This window comes from Diuraphis noxia, unplaced genomic scaffold (genome assembly GCF_037042655.1).
Source record: "Diuraphis noxia isolate RWA-SAM2 unplaced genomic scaffold, SU_Dnox_SAM2 contig0002, whole genome shotgun sequence".
In the NCBI taxonomy this organism is placed as follows: Eukaryota; Metazoa; Arthropoda; class Insecta; order Hemiptera; family Aphididae; genus Diuraphis; species Diuraphis noxia.
In genome coordinates, this window is record NW_028301712.1 from 33,922,938 (window position 1) to 33,941,371 (window position 18,434).

General features: G+C 30.2%; 2 protein-coding genes and 1 long non-coding RNA gene across 6 annotated transcripts in view; 1 reads left to right on the forward strand and 2 right to left on the reverse strand.

Annotated features, from left to right (window-relative positions):
* LOC149058366 (uncharacterized) overlaps positions 1–18,434 on the reverse strand; it is a 476,835-nt gene that overhangs the window by 430,917 nt on the left and 27,484 nt on the right. The window lies entirely within an intron of this gene.
* Positions 186–4,700, forward strand: LOC107165294 (nucleosomal histone kinase 1-like). 2 transcript variants are annotated; one of them, XM_015513469.2, is made up of 8 exons: positions 186–403; positions 1,012–1,144; positions 1,212–1,258; positions 1,555–1,621; positions 1,849–2,048; positions 2,119–2,332; positions 2,414–2,596; positions 4,275–4,700. In XM_015513469.2, the coding sequence occupies exons 1-8, from the start codon at positions 311–313 to the stop codon at positions 4,388–4,390; spliced, it is 1,053 nt and encodes a 350-aa protein (XP_015368955.2). In that variant the 5' UTR covers positions 186–310; the 3' UTR covers positions 4,391–4,700. The 2 variants fall into 2 exon arrangements, with proteins under 2 accessions (XP_015368955.2, XP_015368965.2); XM_015513479.2 differs by having other exon boundaries at positions 204–403; positions 1,008–1,144.
* Positions 2,703–5,857, reverse strand: LOC149058370 (uncharacterized). The gene is made up of 3 exons (XR_016190523.1): positions 5,704–5,857; positions 3,179–3,346; positions 2,703–3,062 (listed from the first exon to the last, which is right to left on the reverse strand). It is a non-coding gene; the product is annotated as an uncharacterized LOC149058370 (long non-coding RNA).

Below are 18,434 nucleotides of genomic sequence, written 5' to 3' on the forward strand. Positions count from 1 at the left end.
AATTTCAATTTTTTCGACGTAAATAATTTAACATAAATTATGTATATTAATTTTACTAATAACTTTATTTAAATTGCTTATGTATAATTAATACTGTAATAATTATTTGTGTTGTGGTTATCACCTTATTAGAAAGTGATAAGTGTAAAATTAACGGGGAAATCTTATCACATTGATATGACAATTTTAAATGAGACCAAACGTTCCAAACCAAAGAGTAAAGACCCAAACAGACACAACGGCCCGAGTTGCTGACTGTTAAATTGCAATTAACTATTTAAATTAAAATGGTCAGTGTGTTCTACTATTCATGTTAATCAGTTTTTTAGTAAATTGTTTGTTCATACATATTTTAAACTTCACTCAACCTACAACTGACATTTTCTACGCTACATATAATTTTGTGAGTTTATGTGCTTTACTGCTGCTAAACGGTTTTAATGTTTACATTTTATGCATCTTTAACATCTATTATAAATAATTAATTTAAAATAAATTGATTAAAGCAATATGTTTAATTATTGATATATTGGATTTTTAGTGACTAGCTTTATAGCCTTTAAAATTTGTGTTTATTGTAGATAACTATTAGTTATATTCTGTGCTATTAGATAGGTACCTGATATTTAATGGGTACAACAGTACTGATTAGTAGCAACTCTATTGTCATATTGAAGTATTTATATAAGTATTGATTTGTACTTTTAAAAATATTAAACAATCCTTTATGAAATCTTAATTGAATGATGGTCCTACATTACATCCTATGACAGTAGTAAAATACGGACACAATACAATTTGTTAGTATCACTGCAGTACCGCCTAGACAGTACAATTATACTTCAAACGTTAAAATGTTTAAGGAATTTTCTATAAAATTTTCTAAAAAAATTTGTCATATTTAACTATGGGCACATATTCTAGTGGAAAATATTGATCATATTTATTTAATAATTTCATATCATAAAAAGTTAAACTCAATAACATGTAGTTTTATATAATTAAAGGTAGAATATGAGCAAAAAAGCAAAAACCACACCAAAGGAAGAATTACCACCAGGATCATTATTAAAAGATATTAATGGTATCGAATGGGAAATTAAAAATATTATTGGTAGTGGAGGATTTGGATATGTTTATTGTGGTCAGTCAAATTATTAATAATTAATTATAATAAACAATAAAATCTTTATTTATAATGTATTTTTTAGGAATGAAATATAAGTGTAGAACAAAAACAGAATATGCTATAAAAACGGTATGTATTTTTTTTAATAATACTAACTGTATGACAAACAAATATTACTAATTAGTAATTACATACGAATTTGTTTAAAGATTTAAACAAAATTATTTTATTTTAGTATGTTGTATTTTGTATGTTATATATTTTGGTATCTCATTCATTATGTATATTATATAATTCCCTATATATGTGTTGGATAATAATTATGTTTTTATTTTATCTTGGTTAGAAATATTTATATCTTATATAATTGAATAAATGCAATAATTTTTGCTTAACTGAACTTTAATTTAATTTAATGGTGATAGGAAAACATGGAAAGTGGACCCCTATTTGTTGAACGAATGTTTTATCTCAAAAACTTGAAGGAAGAAGGTATTTAAATAAAAAATTTTTTAAATATTATACTCATTATACTCTGCTTACCGATAAAATGTGGTTGCTTACAAACCAAAATGGTTGTTCCTCACCATAACAACCATAACTACAAACTCTTTTTTTGGCTCTTGTTGAATGCACAAAGTTACCTCATTTTCTCGGCAAACGAAGTATTCACAAAATAAGATGATTTTGTGAATTAATTACTTTTTTTTTACGTTTAGATGTGAAAAAATGGGTAGCAATCAAAAAGTTAAAAGAATTACCACTGCCAAGATTCTATGGTTTTGGAAGTACTATTCATAATGATAACAAATATAGGTTTATAGTCATTGAAAAGTTTGATAAAGACTTGGAGGCATTTCTTCAAACTGTTTCAGATGGGTTACTTCTAGGTGCTGTAATCAACATAATTCGACAAATTGTAAATAATACATAAATTTTTAATGTTCCATAAATTTGTATATTTTTTTATTTACTTTTTATTTTTTTAGATTGATGCTTTAGAATTCATTCATGAATGTGGATATGTTCATTGGGACATCAAATGTCAAAATATATTTATTGGTAAAAAGCCAAAAAATAATCATGTGTATTTAGGAGATTTTGGAATGGTAACTAAATATAAGATTGAAGATGTTAAACCAGATAAAAAATGTGCCAATAATGGTACTTTAAATTATATAGCTCTAGATGGCCACCTTGGAAGTAATAATGGATTATCATTTTTAAATCATATTTTTTACTACGTTAATTTTATTTTTTATAAAAATTATATTTATTTTGTAGTGCATACTCGACGTGGTGATCTTGAGAGCTTAATGTACAATGGCTTAGAATGGTTAAAATTAAAATTACCTTGGAAAAATTTAACATTGCCAAAAACCATTAAATCTAAAAGTGAGATGAAAGATGCAATTTTAACTGCAGGGCCGAATAAAAAAATGTATGATTATAATAATGTTCCAAATTGTAAGTATTACAAATTCTTTTAAAGAACAATTAATTAAATTTATTAAATTTATTAAGCAACAAAAATAAATTTACTTAATTGAATATTTTAATTTTAAGACATATTTTTATTATAAAGTATTAAATTATACCTATTTGTTGTCTGATACAATGAAAAAAGTAAGTTAATGTAATAACACTAATAAACAATATGAGTTCAATTTTCACTGATATATAATAATGGTTGTTAAAAATGAAAATAAATATTTTATAGGGTAAGACTAAAGGGATTCTTATTGCTAATTTATATATAATATAGGAAAATGAATAATACAAAAATACAATACATTTAAAAAAAATAAACTTATGTTCTTATGATTGTCAAATAAATATAGATGATATTCATAAACATCATGATAAACTTCCCAATCATAGGCGTGCTCGGGCCTCTTTTTCAAGGTATGCAGAAGGCTGACAATGGCGCACCCTGAAAGGTATTTTAATTTTGTATTGTTTGTAAAATTCTGATAATATAATATATACACAATAGACAAATATTGAAGTATCTACTGTTTAACCAAAAAAATATATTGTATCAAATACCTTGACAATATACAAAAAGTATGTATTTCGCAAATACTTGGTAGTTGATAACTGATAACTGGATGTTTCAATTTTCGCCTCTTAAAGAGTTTCAGGGTATGGTGCAGCTGCATACCATGCATATCCCCTGCGCACGCCTATGCTTCCAATAGGAATACATTCATTATTCTAGAACCAATTTAATGTTCCAAAATGAAAGAATAGAATGTGTACCTACTAGTTACAAATGGGTGTAGATTATATAATATATTATTACAACAATTAATTTAAAATTGATTTTCTCGTAGTCAATAATCGTGTAAAAAAAAATGATAGGCAAGAATTGGATGGACAACTTTAACTGATATCCAAGTGTTTGAGAGCAACACTAATGTTATATTATTTTATTTTAAAAAAAGTATCTTGCGTAAACTTCAATATATCTTTTATATTCTCAAATTGAAGAATCGCCTCTACAACATTTGGGTGGATTGGTATTGATAACCTAACCTAAGCTTGACCAATAATGAAGTGATTAAGTATTAATTGATAGAAAGATGATATTATAATATAGGTAGTTAGAAGTTTTAATATAGCGGATAGAATGGTACATTTTTCCAAAGGATGCCCTTTACTAGGGAAAAAAATATAATTTAGTAAGTCAATTAAATGAGTGCATTAATAATAAAAAATAGGTTATTGGTATAACATTATTATTTATCAACACTGATTTTTATTTCGGTAGGTAATCCTTGAGTTACGTTTTAAGCGTAAAATAACTATTTTTTAAGTAAGAGATGATGGTGATGATGCTGTATGAATATTATGACTCATGAGTTTATTCTGTGTTATTTGTTCTGTAGTAAATTTTTTTACGAATAAAAATATACTCTTTAGTTTTTATTTACAAAAAAATTACATTCCATTATTATTTTATTTAAAACATTAAATATATTACTTAATAAGTAACTAAAAATTTAATACCTAATATTATGTAATTAATTAATTTATGTATTAAAAGTGTTTTATATAAATTGCTGTTAAAAAATTACTTTGGATAAATTGTAGTAAAAATACTTTTGATATCTTAAGCTCTTGATTGTACTATAATTTACAGGTTATTTTGAAGCCATGCGTTTGATATATGATCTGGAACCAGCTGAAAAGCCAGATTATGCTTTATTAAAAAAGCTATTAAAGCAGTATAAAACAGAGAAGTTGAGTTCAAGATGAACAACTTTAAAACTAAATATACCTAATCCATATTTAAAAAAATTGATGTATTGTAAAGTATATTATAGTGTACAGTGTTGATTTATAATTTATTTTACAATTAATTATTTTTAAAAAATAGAAATTTTGCATAATTTTCTTTAAGAATAAATAATACTATTTTTTTTTCATGAATTACTCAACTGTATCTTAAAAAAAATTTTTTTGTGTACTGAAATAAGTTTGTTAATTGCTGTATTATATATTTTCTATTTCAAAACTTTTGTATACCATCAAATAAAATTTCTAAAAGTAAAAATGGTTATTTAATTTTGGATGTGATTTGTTAGCACAAAAACAAAATTAATTGGTTTTATTGCTTTGGGCCAGTATTATTTTTGCACATGATCAAACTATAATGAAAAATGATCCTGTTTTAAAAAATCAAAAATACTGAATGAGTGATTTTAAATAACAGACAAAGTTTATTTTATTGCCCATATTATAAAATATTAACTCCTTTTTTTTTAATGTTACCTTATTCAATTTCAAATGGTATTGAAGTAAAATAATGGTTTGAGTGATACTTTTATATTTTTATAATTATAATAAGAAAAAATATTTTTAACCAACTGTTAATTTGTGGAATGTATTATGTATCTTCTATTAATTTAATTATAGTATGAAATTTACGAATTTTTCATTCTTAAAATTATATTTTATTATATTAACATAAACCTCAAATAATAAATTTACTTGACAACTAGCCTCGGAGGATTTAGAGTTTATCTTACAAATTTTAAAATATAATAATGTAAAACGATAGAATATTATTTTTAAAAACAAGAATAAAATAAAAACTCCTCCTTGAACCTATTGAACGACTAGGTACACAGGTACAATCGAATCCTAACGTACAGCTTTATGATAACCTACATTAAAAAAATTAATATTAGTGTAGAAATTCAGTTTAAGATGTTAACTAATTTATTTTCATAATATAATATAACTATATAACCATAATGAGGATCAGGTTTCAGGCAATTGTATTTCTATAATAGATGAAAACATAAAATAATAGAATAATACTAACAAGTTAGTTATAGGTAGGTAGCTAGGGTATTTAAATATTAAATATTGTGTTGAATTTGAAATCTTCAGTTTTTCATACATATCATACTTAATACAATTTTACATTTCCACATAATAAAATATAAAATAAATAATAATAAATAGGTAGGTATCTATTAGGTAACTACAATACATACGGAGAAAGTAAGTATCTACCTACGTATACAGTAAACGTAAGACATATTAATTGTAAATTGACTTACCTGTCTTACCTAATATTCGTCTATATAGGTAATAAACAGTTAGTTATATAGACTTAATATGATTTCTAGCTTTTTATCATTATCAGATTATTATAAATAGGTAATTTATGTAATTATTAATTACATGAGACTATTAAGAAACAGAATAACCCACTACCAGCGTTAACGTAACTGTTTTCCCTGGCATACTACCTATGGGCTATATGAACAGAGTCGTTTAGTGTGAGTAAGCATATTTTAACATACAAAGTACGGGGCACTAGTGCCCCCCCCAGTGATATTTTAATGCTACCCACTGGTGGGTGATCGTGCCACACTGCCACTGACTAATACATTCTCATAACGACCGATAGGTACCAATGTCAATTATTATGTATATAATATATGTATAAAGAACATAAAACTATTTTAAGCTTTCGACTCTTGTATAGTTTATCCCATACTATACCTATAATAAACAATAATAGGTAATATTTTATTGAATGTAGAACATGTCACGTGCTCACAACTATGTTGTCGGAATTGTTTATATTATATACCTATTGATAATATAAATTATACGAATCAGGCCCGTCGCTAGAGCATAAGCAGGTTAGGCCATTGCCTAAGGGCGGAAACATTTTCAATAAAACTGGGGCGGCATTTTTTTTATGATGGAAAATTCGTTGTATTTAATTGTTTTATTGGTTGGCAATCAATAATAAATCCGAAAGATGAATATCACATTTCAAAACAACACTATAGTGTATATAAGAACAATTTGAGAAGTGGGTATCTATTATCCTATCTAATGTTGTACACAATATATTATTATTTTATATTTATCTACTATATATAATACACGGGTTTCAATGTTGACCGGCTGCGCGCTGATCTGGAATTGCCATGATATTATCTTATCGCAGTGTCGGAGCAATTGGCAGATAAAAATAGAAAACCTTAATAATTATAACAACGTTTGTTGATTTACAATAATTCGTACTACGAATTTTGTTTTTGACTGTCGGTGGTCGGTGGTCGGTCGTCAGTCGTCACTGTTCAAACGCGCAACGACAAAGAAATACAAGTAAGTAAGTACATAATATTGTAATTATGATATTATCATATATTATAATACATATTTAATTCGCAATTTTTTTTATAAGCGCTTAAATTTCAAATATAATAAATAATATAATATATATTCTTTATATATATATTTATTTATTTATTATCAGTGGTGTATTGGTGAAAAAATGTTTGGGTATACGCACTTTAAGCTATATTTTATTGCAAAAAAAAATTTTCTCGCTACACTCGAAATATTAATTACATAATAGATTACAAACTACATTAAACAATTTATACTATAATCTTCGCTTATTCTATTTGTATACACAGTATTTCAGTTTGTATGTTAATTGTTAATATACTTTTAATTATTATTCAGACACTCAATCGATAAAATTTTTGATTTTTGATTTTAAAATTATAAAATATTTATATTAACTATTTTATTAATATTATAACTTTATAAGATTATTATTTTTATCATTATAGGTATAAGACGTTTATTAATTTATGGAAATAACAATATTGTATTAACTTTTTAAAATTTATTAAATACAACAATAATTTAAAATTAAATTTGTAAAATGTTATTCATTATATTAATAATGTGATAAAATTGTATACTGTAATATATTTAGCTTTTGATTGAAAAGGGCGGCATTACGTTTGCCGAAGGGCGGAAAATTTCTTGCGACGGGCCTGATACGAATAGATATAGTTGTACTGATGTAGTACGAAAATAGTACACGTAATTTTAACGATGCTATCAATTTCTTCGGAAGTCGTCGATCGTCACCGTAAATTGAAGGTTGGGTGGGAATAAGGTGCTATATTACAACATTTCTAATTTTCTACATATTTTGAATTTTCGTCCTGTACTCCTGATGAAAGACAGGCGAGGCGACCATACACTGTATAGGTAAATTTTATACTACTTTTATACAATTGTTTAGAAGTATTCATATTTCATAGCATTGTTCTGTGATTGAAATATCAAATACTTATACTCGTCCAGGGCCGGATTGGATAGTCTCGGCCCTTCGAGAAATATTTTTCAATCGGTCCGTAATTTGCTATAAAAGCATTAAAAGCCCATATTGGACGAATTTTAGTATTAATAAATAGTAATGATCTTATCCTGTTTGTTGACTGTATACGCTAATATAAGTGTATACGCTTTGGGCGGGACAGTCCCGCTTTCGAGATAAGTGTCCCTCAAAGAACCTAAAAATGTCCCGTTTTAAGAAAAGTCGACATGTGGTAGGTATTAATTATTGATCACATATCACAATCATACATTTATACTGTATCTAGGGGCGTCATTTCAGATTTTTCTTCGTGTGTGCAAAGTTTCAAGCAGGCCATTTTGAAATTTCACCAGGCCATATAAAAATAGATAATATAATATAATATAATATACATAAGTACATGTATATTATCCTGCATTCAATTATTTCCATACATTATAGACCGGTTATTACAATTTGATTTTAATCATATAAATAATTGTGCAATCGTGGCTCGTGCATTATTTTAGGCTTCAGCAAGGCGCAGGTCAAATTGTAACATTTTAAAAGTAAGGGGTGCAACCGCACACCCTGCCGCCCCCAAATGACGCCCCTGACTGTATCTATACAGTTAACAGTATATGACGTATACCTACATATTATATATAAAATGTGAAAAACTAAAATCCATAATGGTTGGGAGACTATTATGATTAATATAATATTCGCATTTTTCATATACCTAAACAATTAATGTTTTTTCTTTTTTATTCAATAAAAAAATTGTTTTTTTACGCAAAATTATATAGTTTTCTTATTAAAATGTACAGGTGTCCCGCTTTGAAGGAAAAAATTGTGGTCACGTTATGTATACCTAGTGTATACTATTATAATATAGCTGTCATTAAAATGCTAAGTTTCTGGAATCTAAAGAGAAAAGTAGGAAACTACCTGACCCAGATACTCTGTTCTACTTATTTTATCAAAGTTTTATTATTGAAAAATCGGTTATTTTGATGTAATAATAATATCTCAAATGCTCAATAAATAGGTAAACCTATATACAACTTGTAGATGTATTTTTCAGTAGAGTACAGTTAATAAACCTATATCAAAATTGTTGAAATAGGAGAGTTGACTTTCTTTCTATGTTCCTCTGGTAGACAATTTTATTGAAGTGCCACCCAGTGAAAATTACTTAAAATATGCTCTGTCTGAGTTATATGCAACCTTAGTTCATATTACACTATTTACATTGTGTGTCATATTTTACAAGATTTATGATTAGGTATAGCTTGCTAGTCATAGGTACATACTAGGTATCTTTATTATTCATGATACTTAGCTATGAATGTAGGTAGGTAATAAAGTTTGATAGCCAATCGACGCAGTAGCATAATTAAGAATTTGGTTTTGGGGGGGAGGAGATTATATGTTTTTACTAAAATCTGTAAGCATCATACAATAACCTACCCCATCAAATATAAAATGTAAGCAGTAAATTAAAAGTTTTTTTGGGGGGTGTATCCCCCAAGCCCCTCTTAATTACGCCACTGGATAGACGTTAAGTTTATTAGTGAAATTAATATTATGTTTTATAGGTACTTATTAATTGTTTACACTTTAGCTGCAGGTAGGCGTATGCAAGTTATCTGTAATTTAAAAGCCTGGTTCGAGATTTAACGCATCTAAAATCATAAAAAAGCAATTTAAACTTCATTAAAAGTGTTATACTCGTATATAAGATATGTAGCGAAGGTGATGATATAGGTATTTACATGTATAATTGGGAACATACATAATATTATATTTGTATATAGTATGTAGTATAATGTACTTAATATACCAGTCGATAATATTATGTTCAATGTGAAATAGGTACCTAAAATATTATCTAGATAAAGATCAAAATAAAAAAAGAAATAGAAATAGATCAATATAATTTTAACTAGATAAAAATATAGATATAAATTTTTTTGTGTTTTTAATTTTTATACTTGACATTAACTGTACAATGACATAGCCAGAATGGTCCAGAAGCATCTCAAGGGGGCACTAGATTAAATACTATTTAAATATATAGTCTTGCGTGTATGACTACACAGTCCAAGGGGGTGGGGTTGGGCCCTTCGGACACCCTAAGTCTCTAAATACGCTATTGTAACAATGGGAATAAGTAATAACGATCTATCAATATTTTCTATCTCAATTAATATCCTCCTTCAAATAACTGTGATACACATACTACTTGCATCATTAATTCTATAATGTTTTTAAATTAATGATTTTATTTTAAGTTCAGTAAATATACTTAAAAAGTAGGTTTGTAGGTACCTAGGTACTTAGATAATATTTTTTAATAAAATAAAACAACAGAATGTAAACTTATTATTATGTTAAGATTAGTTTTAACATTATGACAGTTACTGGCAGGTTAGTAGAACTACAAACAAAGTTATTCATGCTTAAAAAACACAAAATTAATATATTATAAAACAATAAGAATTTTTTTTTGTATACGAGTAAGTGATATCGAAAAAATAAAAACGATATTGCACAGACAAAATTCTCTTTTTTATGTGGTGAAAATTTCGTTTCTTAGTTATAACTGTATCTTTCTCGGTTCTTTCCCGCGCGAAACAGTTTTAGCAATGTTACGCACTTGTAAGACGGAGACAACACATGCGGGTGTAGCATCCTCTTAAGTATAATTTAGAAATTTGCAATAAAATTGACATGGATAGTAATATAATATAATAGGTATAGCTGATATCGTCGTCTGTGGATGGCACTCAAGGCAAGGCAGTAGGTACCTATTATACGAAACAGACCTGTTTGTTTGGTCGGGTAATTTTACGGAATAAACAAAATATTACATATGTACATACCTAATATTCATTACATATATTAATATTATATTATTATGTATATATATATATATATATATATTATATATATATATTATATATATATATATTATATATATTAATTCGTCTAAAACGGTATACGCAGAAATACGCTATCATTTTTCTAACAATAAATTATTATACATATAAATCATTGTTTTTCTGGCACCGCCTTCAGAGTTACCTCGTACCTAGTACCTACATTTAATTAATTAATAGAAAATAAAAATAATAAAATAGCCATCATTGAATTTTGGAGTACTGAATATCAAGATACTTACTAACCTATTATATTTTATACTTTTTAATTGTTTTGCTAGATAAATTTATCTAGATAAGTCTCAACACTGATTATGTTCACTGATTTACTTTTGGTAGGCAGGTATTATCTTTCAAAGTTTCAAGTATAATGCATGTGTAATGTTTAGTATACTTATAGTAATCTCTTTAAAAGTTGTTGTGGTAACCTATCATGTTTTAACATATTCCTCTGGGTATTGTTTATTCTGTTACGAATTATATTGTCCCCTTGGAGTTCAACCTTCAACTAAATTATATCTAGGTTAATTAAGATTTTCTTACAATTGGTATCACTTTGGGTTTGTTTCAATATCTTAGCATTCAATAAGAGTTCAAAATGTTAATTACTAAATTTATAATTTCAGAGAATTTATATGCATTATAAATAGGTACCTACCTAATTAATAAACATAATTTTCTAGGATTTTATTTAAAAAAACGAATGTGTTTTCTGTTGAATTAATGTATTTTGATTTAATTATAAATTATTATAGTCACATCTATACAGGGTGATTCTTTTATCAAACAACACTCATTATTTCAAAGACTATTGACTTTTTCAAATTTTTTTTTTTCAAAATTTTAGAACCATATTGTTCTAGAACTATATTCTTTTTAAATATTTTCACCCTTATATTTATCAGGTTAACCATTATCAACTTTTGATTTTCAAATGAAAACCTATACTTAAAATTTCATAAACTAAAAGGCTATTTTTTCAATGAATTTTCACGTTTAAATTTTCATTTTTCGTTAATCCGTTTACAAGATATAGCCTCCCAAAGTTGGGTGGTTTTGAGTGGTGTTTGTGTGTTATAGGTGTATGTTAGGTGGTATTTACACACAAACACCATATAAGTGTTGTTTGATAAAAGAATCACCCTGTATATGTATTTGATGTAAAATATGCACATTGTACATACTATAGTTATAGTTGGTATAGTTAGTAACATATAAAATACTTGATATATTCACTTATTATTAGATGCTTGCTAATTAATAATAATTATTTATAACTTTAATAAACCACTTTTAAAGACGATACCTATATTTTTAATGTTTTGAAAATTTTTTAAATATTGGTATAGTACCTAATTAATTTGTGATACCTACTGAAACAATTATAATAGGTCCTCTAATATTAATTGGGTTATACATTTTTAATGGTTCCGATTTCGATATTCACAATTCAAATTAAAAAAATTCATGAAAATAGCATATCATATATTAAGCATATTTAATATAATAAGAATAAGTTTTTATATTTTTGTATGATTTTAATTGGGCAACTGTGGGGCAACCAGTGGCGTATCTTTTTTTCTTTTTCTTTTGTATCGAGTAGATAGCCAGAGAAGGAACCGCGTAGCATTACTTCTCTTCTGACTCCCATTGTTTATTGATAGCAATAACATCGACAATTATTGGCGGTGGGACAATCCCCCACTCAAAGTGCTGGATTAACCACTATAGGCATGGTAGGCACGTGCCTACAGGCGCCGCTTTTGAGGGGCGCCAAAATTTAATACATTTATTGAAAATTAGAACAATTTAAAAAAATATTTTTTTGTTGTATAAATTTTATATTAAAAAAAATATACACTATAATAATTAAAATGAAAAATTAAATGTAATTTTAATGATTATATTTTATTATCACCGAAAAATTGTTCTGGAGAGCGATCGTTTTCAGTATTGAAACGAATCAAAAATTATTTAAGGTCTACTACTAGTGCTGAACGCTTAAATTCTGTTGCATTACTAATCATAGAAAGTGAACTCTTAAATGAAATATCATTTATTAATATAATAAAAGAATTCTCTGAATGTAAGACTATAGAAAGCGACAATTTGTTTTATAAAATAAAGTAGTAATAATTAAAACAAATTTGTGCTGTTTTTTTTTATGTATTAGCTACAAATTTAATTTGATATAATTTATGATAAAATATTGTATTTTGTATATCTAAAGTGTAACCTAGTACTAAAAAAACAATGTCTCCCAGCATCCCCTCCCAAATTTGAATACTGTGTTTACTGATAATAATGTTAAATAAATACAATATTATCTAGTATATATTATTAATTTTATAATTCTATTCTATATAGCCCTACGAGTGGTCTCACGTAGTTCGTCAATAGTGAACTCGGGCACAACCCTCTGGAACTCCAGTTCATTGCGCTCCGGGTCGAATGCCTGGAATATGTTATTTACAGCAGTCGAGGGTGCCAAGTTCCAGTCGGTGACGGAGGGCCGCAGGGAACAGGGAGTCTGCTATTAGGGCTTCTCTGCCCCTGGGTTTCGGATGCCGAACTTTTTCATGATGAGTCTGTATGGTCTTCCTCAGGGATCCGTGTCCACCTGAGAGCAGAGATCAGCCCAGGACTTGGTCTTCGCTTCTCGTATTGCTATCCTGAGATTCCTCTTGGCTGCGGAATAGCAAAATCTGGCCTCTTGTATGCCCGGGTGGTTGGCCCGCCTGAGACATGCTTGGTATTGTCTACGGAGGGCCAGTGTAGCAAGTGACCTGTGTAGCTCAGCGATAGCCTCATTCCACCAGTACACTGGACGTCTGCCTGCCGGACCGGGTCTCGTTCTCGGCATGCAGGCGTCGCAGGCGCCGAGTAGAAAGTCTTCCAGTTTGATCAGCCGACGTGAGAGCTTTCACTACGCTTGGTGGCCCTACAGGAGGTTCCAAGCGCGTGGAAGCCAGATAGAGACTCAGGACGTCTCCGTCGAGATTTTTTACGGTCCGGCCGCAATTGGCGCCGGGATGAGGTTCCGGTGATGCCGAGACCTGGGCGGAATTGGCTATGTTGAAAGGACGTAGTTATGAACGCTCAGTGATTCAGCCTCAGACAACCTCCAATCCTTGAGTGCTGCGCCCCTGTTGAATGTGATATCTATGATGGCGTTAGCTGTTACACGTTTGAACGTGGGGGTGGTATCCGAGTTTGCAAGAATAAGCCCTAGGCTGGAGGCGAGGTCAGAGAGCGCCCAGCCTCTAGGGTTGCTAGCTCTAGAGTCCCATTCGACGAGCCAAGCGTTGAAATCCTCAGCCAGTATGATGGAGGAGTTACCCCTGGCTCTGATTACGTCATCGATATCACTCAGAGAGGTGGTGAACTCTTGAATCCTAAGACTAGGACGGAGGTAGCAGCTGAAGATGGTCAGATCCCGGAAAGACATCCGACATGCGAAGCTGTTTCCGGAGCCCCGATTGTCGTGACTGAGCTGGGTATGGCGTGATGTGCCCACGGCGGTCTTCGGTCATAGCTGAAGCACCAGCCGTCTTCCTGGTCGTAGTGGGTCGCAGACTCGGAGAGGATGAGGACATCCGCTTCCTCTTCATCCGCCGTCTGAACTATGTACCTAACCATGAAACCTGTAAGTCCGAGCTGCTGTACCTTGCCGACGGAGTTACCAAGCCTGGATGACATGGCCGAAACGATATTTTTTACGGCAGAGGTGGAACTCACGTCTTTCGGGAGTTCGAGGAGGAGACATCCGTCTTGCGTCTGCCTCATTGTGACGTTGGTCCCGATGTCTTCTCTGGATAAGCCACAGTTGCGGACCGCCAGGAATGTGTCCCGGTAAGTCTTTCCCTCGGCGTTCCTGACCAGAATAGCTTGTGCCTTTTTTGAAAACTGCGATCGGCGGGGGGCCGGTCCGACGCAGTCGTTGTTGTTGTTTTTGCTTGCCTGGAGCGCCTTCTGACGACTAGATCAATCCTTGGCGTCTGTCTCCATGGCGGTGTCAGCCTAGGTCTCTGGAGGCAACTGGGTAGCTGGGGCCTTCGAAGTTCACTTACGTCGGCTGGCGGCGGCCTGGCTGTCCCAAAACCCTGGGGTAAATTCCATATCTGTGAAGATAGATTAGAATTTTGTGAAGATTTTATGAGGCATCGGACTTGGTCTTCCCGATGGAGATACCGACCGAAGGTGGGTCGTGTTTTGGCAAGCCATTCTTCTCGAGAAGCGAGTCAACTGCCGTGAAAGCGTGTGAGGTACGGGTCCGAAGCTCAAGGTGAGCCCGCTGGACCTCGTCCACGTTTCTATCCATCACGCCCTTCGCGCTGGATGCAACAACTAATATGATGATGGACCTCGCTTTGTTAAGCTTCTCCCTCAAATTGGCGTTCTAATCGTGTCCGATAAAATTCTGAGTCAGTCTGAGGCTGTCCAGGAGGGGATCTGCCATCTTAAATTTGTTGACGGTTGGCCCGTCACTGGCAGCGGAGGTGTTTGCAGACGCTTCCACCTGGGTCAGGACTGGCCGGCTGCTGGTCGATCCGTGGGACTGGTGGGTCTGGTCCATTTGGCTGCTATGGTCTGACATGTTGTCACCAGGGGCTGAGCCCTGGGTGCCTGGTGTGGTAGTTGACTTCTCTTCCAGTTGGTGCTCCAATCCGGCTTGCTGTGAAACTGACGTTCAGGGTTATATAGGGTCCCGCAGAGACGATTCTGCGCTTGTGCGGTCGGGAAACGCTACGGTTGATTGCTAGGTGAGCCTAGTGCTCATGCGGTTGGTCACGGGCGTGTCTAGGCGCACGTGGATTGCTACGGTTGGCCAGTGGGCGTGGCTTATGTGCACCTGATTGTTACGGCTCCCGTTGGGCTTGGTAAGCTTTTTGCACGTGACTCGTCTGGTTGGCTGGTGGGTGTGTCTGGATGGCGAGAGCATGCACAGGGACAGGGTTAGCTGCGATACGGAGCGACATGCTGGGATGTACGTACATACTGGTCGGTATACGTGACTCGACTGACGTGTCTAGAATTTTTTCAGAGAGGGGGCACAAATGTCTAAAATCTTTTGCAGATAATGTAACATGATAATGGCGATAGTAATTGATGGTAGAAGCACAGAATATTTATTAATATAAGACATACTTTACTATAAATCTTGAAAAATAAAATTGCAAATACAGCCAATGAGTGGAGCATTGCTCCTGTGGCCCCTAGACACGACACTGGGTATCACCGTATCGGTTAATATCATTAGGTATTAATTAAACTTGCTATCTACTCCTTTAAATTAACTTGATTATAAGTCGTGAGTTATCAGTTAATGTACTTACTTTTAATTACAACTTTTAAATATTATACACTCATTTTTATTAATTTATTATAATATACAATGAATGTTTGTTTATCTATTATAAAATCGTTCTATATAATACTTGATTATATCAATAATATTATCGTTTTCAAAAAATCATAAAATTATCTATAATTTCCTATTTTTTAAATATTTTTCTCCAGTGAACCTCTCCTATAACATAGTTGATATACAAATTAAAAGATATTCACGAAAAATTTGTTTTGTGTAATGTTGTATATTATTTTGTTGTCATGTTAATTGATTTTTTAAAGCTCAATTTCAGAACTCTTTCCGTAAGTCGTGTTAGGAAAATTAGCATATATATTTTAAAGATCGTTATTTTCATGTAGCCGAATTTATAGTTTATACAAAATAAAATTGCACAGTTTTATAATCAAAACTTTTTTATCATACAATTATTTTATACTTTAATCAAAGCTAGATATTTATTGGTTTAAAAAAAATCACACAACTTTGTGAAAAACGTTTGGTATGTTTTAAACAATTAATTATTAATTAATGAAAAAATTCATTTTTTTTAGCTTTATCTGTTTAAAAAAAATGAAGTTCTTCATAAGTTGTATTATAGTCTATAGGGTATAGACTATAGAAGCTAATGAAAAAAATAAAATAAAAATAGAGTTGTACTTAAAAATGTAATATTTATTGAAGTTAAGATATTACATATCATTGGTTTTGTTTTAAAATTGTATTTTAACACCAAATATCGGTAACTACTAACTGTTGGTATTGCATCGTTATTTTTGTTATTTAAATTTAATTCAAAATCTAGTATATTTTTTAGTATAAACGTAAACTTCCATTAAATTATCAAACTATAATTTCCTATGGATGAGTTGTATGTAATTGATTCGTAGAATTAGATAGTTCAATAAGTTAAGATATTTATCTCGCCAGTCGTCATAATGTAGGCAGAAATACATATTTGAAATCGATTGATTCGAAGTTTGTGTAATTTGTAGGTAGGTACTTCACTATTCACTACTCCCTCAGTTGTACTGGTAGAAAAATCCAATAATAAAAAATAAAATATTTTGAACTTCTGAAAACGAGTAGACTATAATATAAAATATGATATGTACCTAATAATTATTTTTATTTATCAATAATGTATACAAAATACATAAAACATATAGGTGATTCATTAAGTATTATGTCATGTATTTTTTTTCCTCAACAATGCAGTTATTCAAAATTTTATCTTTAAAATTTTCAAATATACTTATAGACAATATTTTCTAATCCTTGAGCATTTTTCTACTACTGAATTATATTAAGAATAATTGTTTTATTTAGATGTATCAAAACAAAAATTTGAATACTTTTGAGTTATTTCATTTTGTGTACTAAAGATAATATGTAACAGATCTATCATAATGGATTTGGAAGGTATGGAGGCTAGGCTAATTTATCAATTTTAGTAATTTTTAAAATAATAATGAAACTAATATTTTATTCAATTTATCAATATTTTATTACATGAAATTTGTCCGAGTAAAATAAATACTAAATCCAATATTACATATATTTTATATTATTATAAACAATTTTTTAGGACTATTATCCTGAACATAAATAATTTAATATCTAAAAATCAACTAGTTCGAATCTTAAATTAGTAAAGCACATCAATATTTAAAAAATTATCAACTAATAATCCATCACAATAATTAACATTATAAAAGTGGAGTTTTATTTGAAAAACAGAAGTTTGTATCGCAATAGAATACTCCTTAAGTAATATGGAAAATCTCAAGGATTTGAAAATACTGTCTTTGAATCAATTTAAAAATTCCAAAAATTAGAATTTAAAGAAATTAATTAACTAATGAAAACGAGGGTGAGCTTGCTTCAGTGATTCGTCTTATACTTTTATGTAAAGTCACTCTTTTACGTCAATTAATATTGTCATATTGCAGAGATTGATACCAATTATTATTGTAACAGCTTGAACTCTTGGAATTGATAGTAGGTGTATTATGTTTGCGTTCAATCGAATAAGCATTATATTTGAGCATGTTCAATCCTATCTATGAATAATATAAGAAAACAGTCTAGAAAAATACTATCGATTGTTATTCATTAGGTAAATTACCTAGTCCATTTCACTTTTCACCTCTAAATTATTAAAAATACAGTGCATTGACGTGTGGGAGTATTGAATGGTATCATGTGTTAATACTTAATTACAATAGTAATGAAAATAATAATAAAATATAAATAACAAATATTTTGAATGGGTATTATTCATTAATTATTCAGGAGTTCCGATCAATGGTAATGGATGTGGTGTGGCGGTGTAAATATGTATACCTATTTTGACTTATTATAATATCGTATTTTGCCATG

Coding starts and splice junctions, on each gene's coding strand:
- LOC107165294 (XM_015513469.2), top strand. CDS start 311: ATGTTAATCAGTTTTTTAGTAAATTGTTTGTTCATACATATTTTAAAC. Junction 2,049..2,118: donor TCAACATAATTCGACAAATT/GTAAATAATACA, acceptor TTATTTTTTTAG/ATTGATGCTTTAGAATTCAT. Junction 2,597..4,274: donor TTATAATAATGTTCCAAATT/GTAAGTATTACA, acceptor TATAATTTACAG/GTTATTTTGAAGCCATGCGT.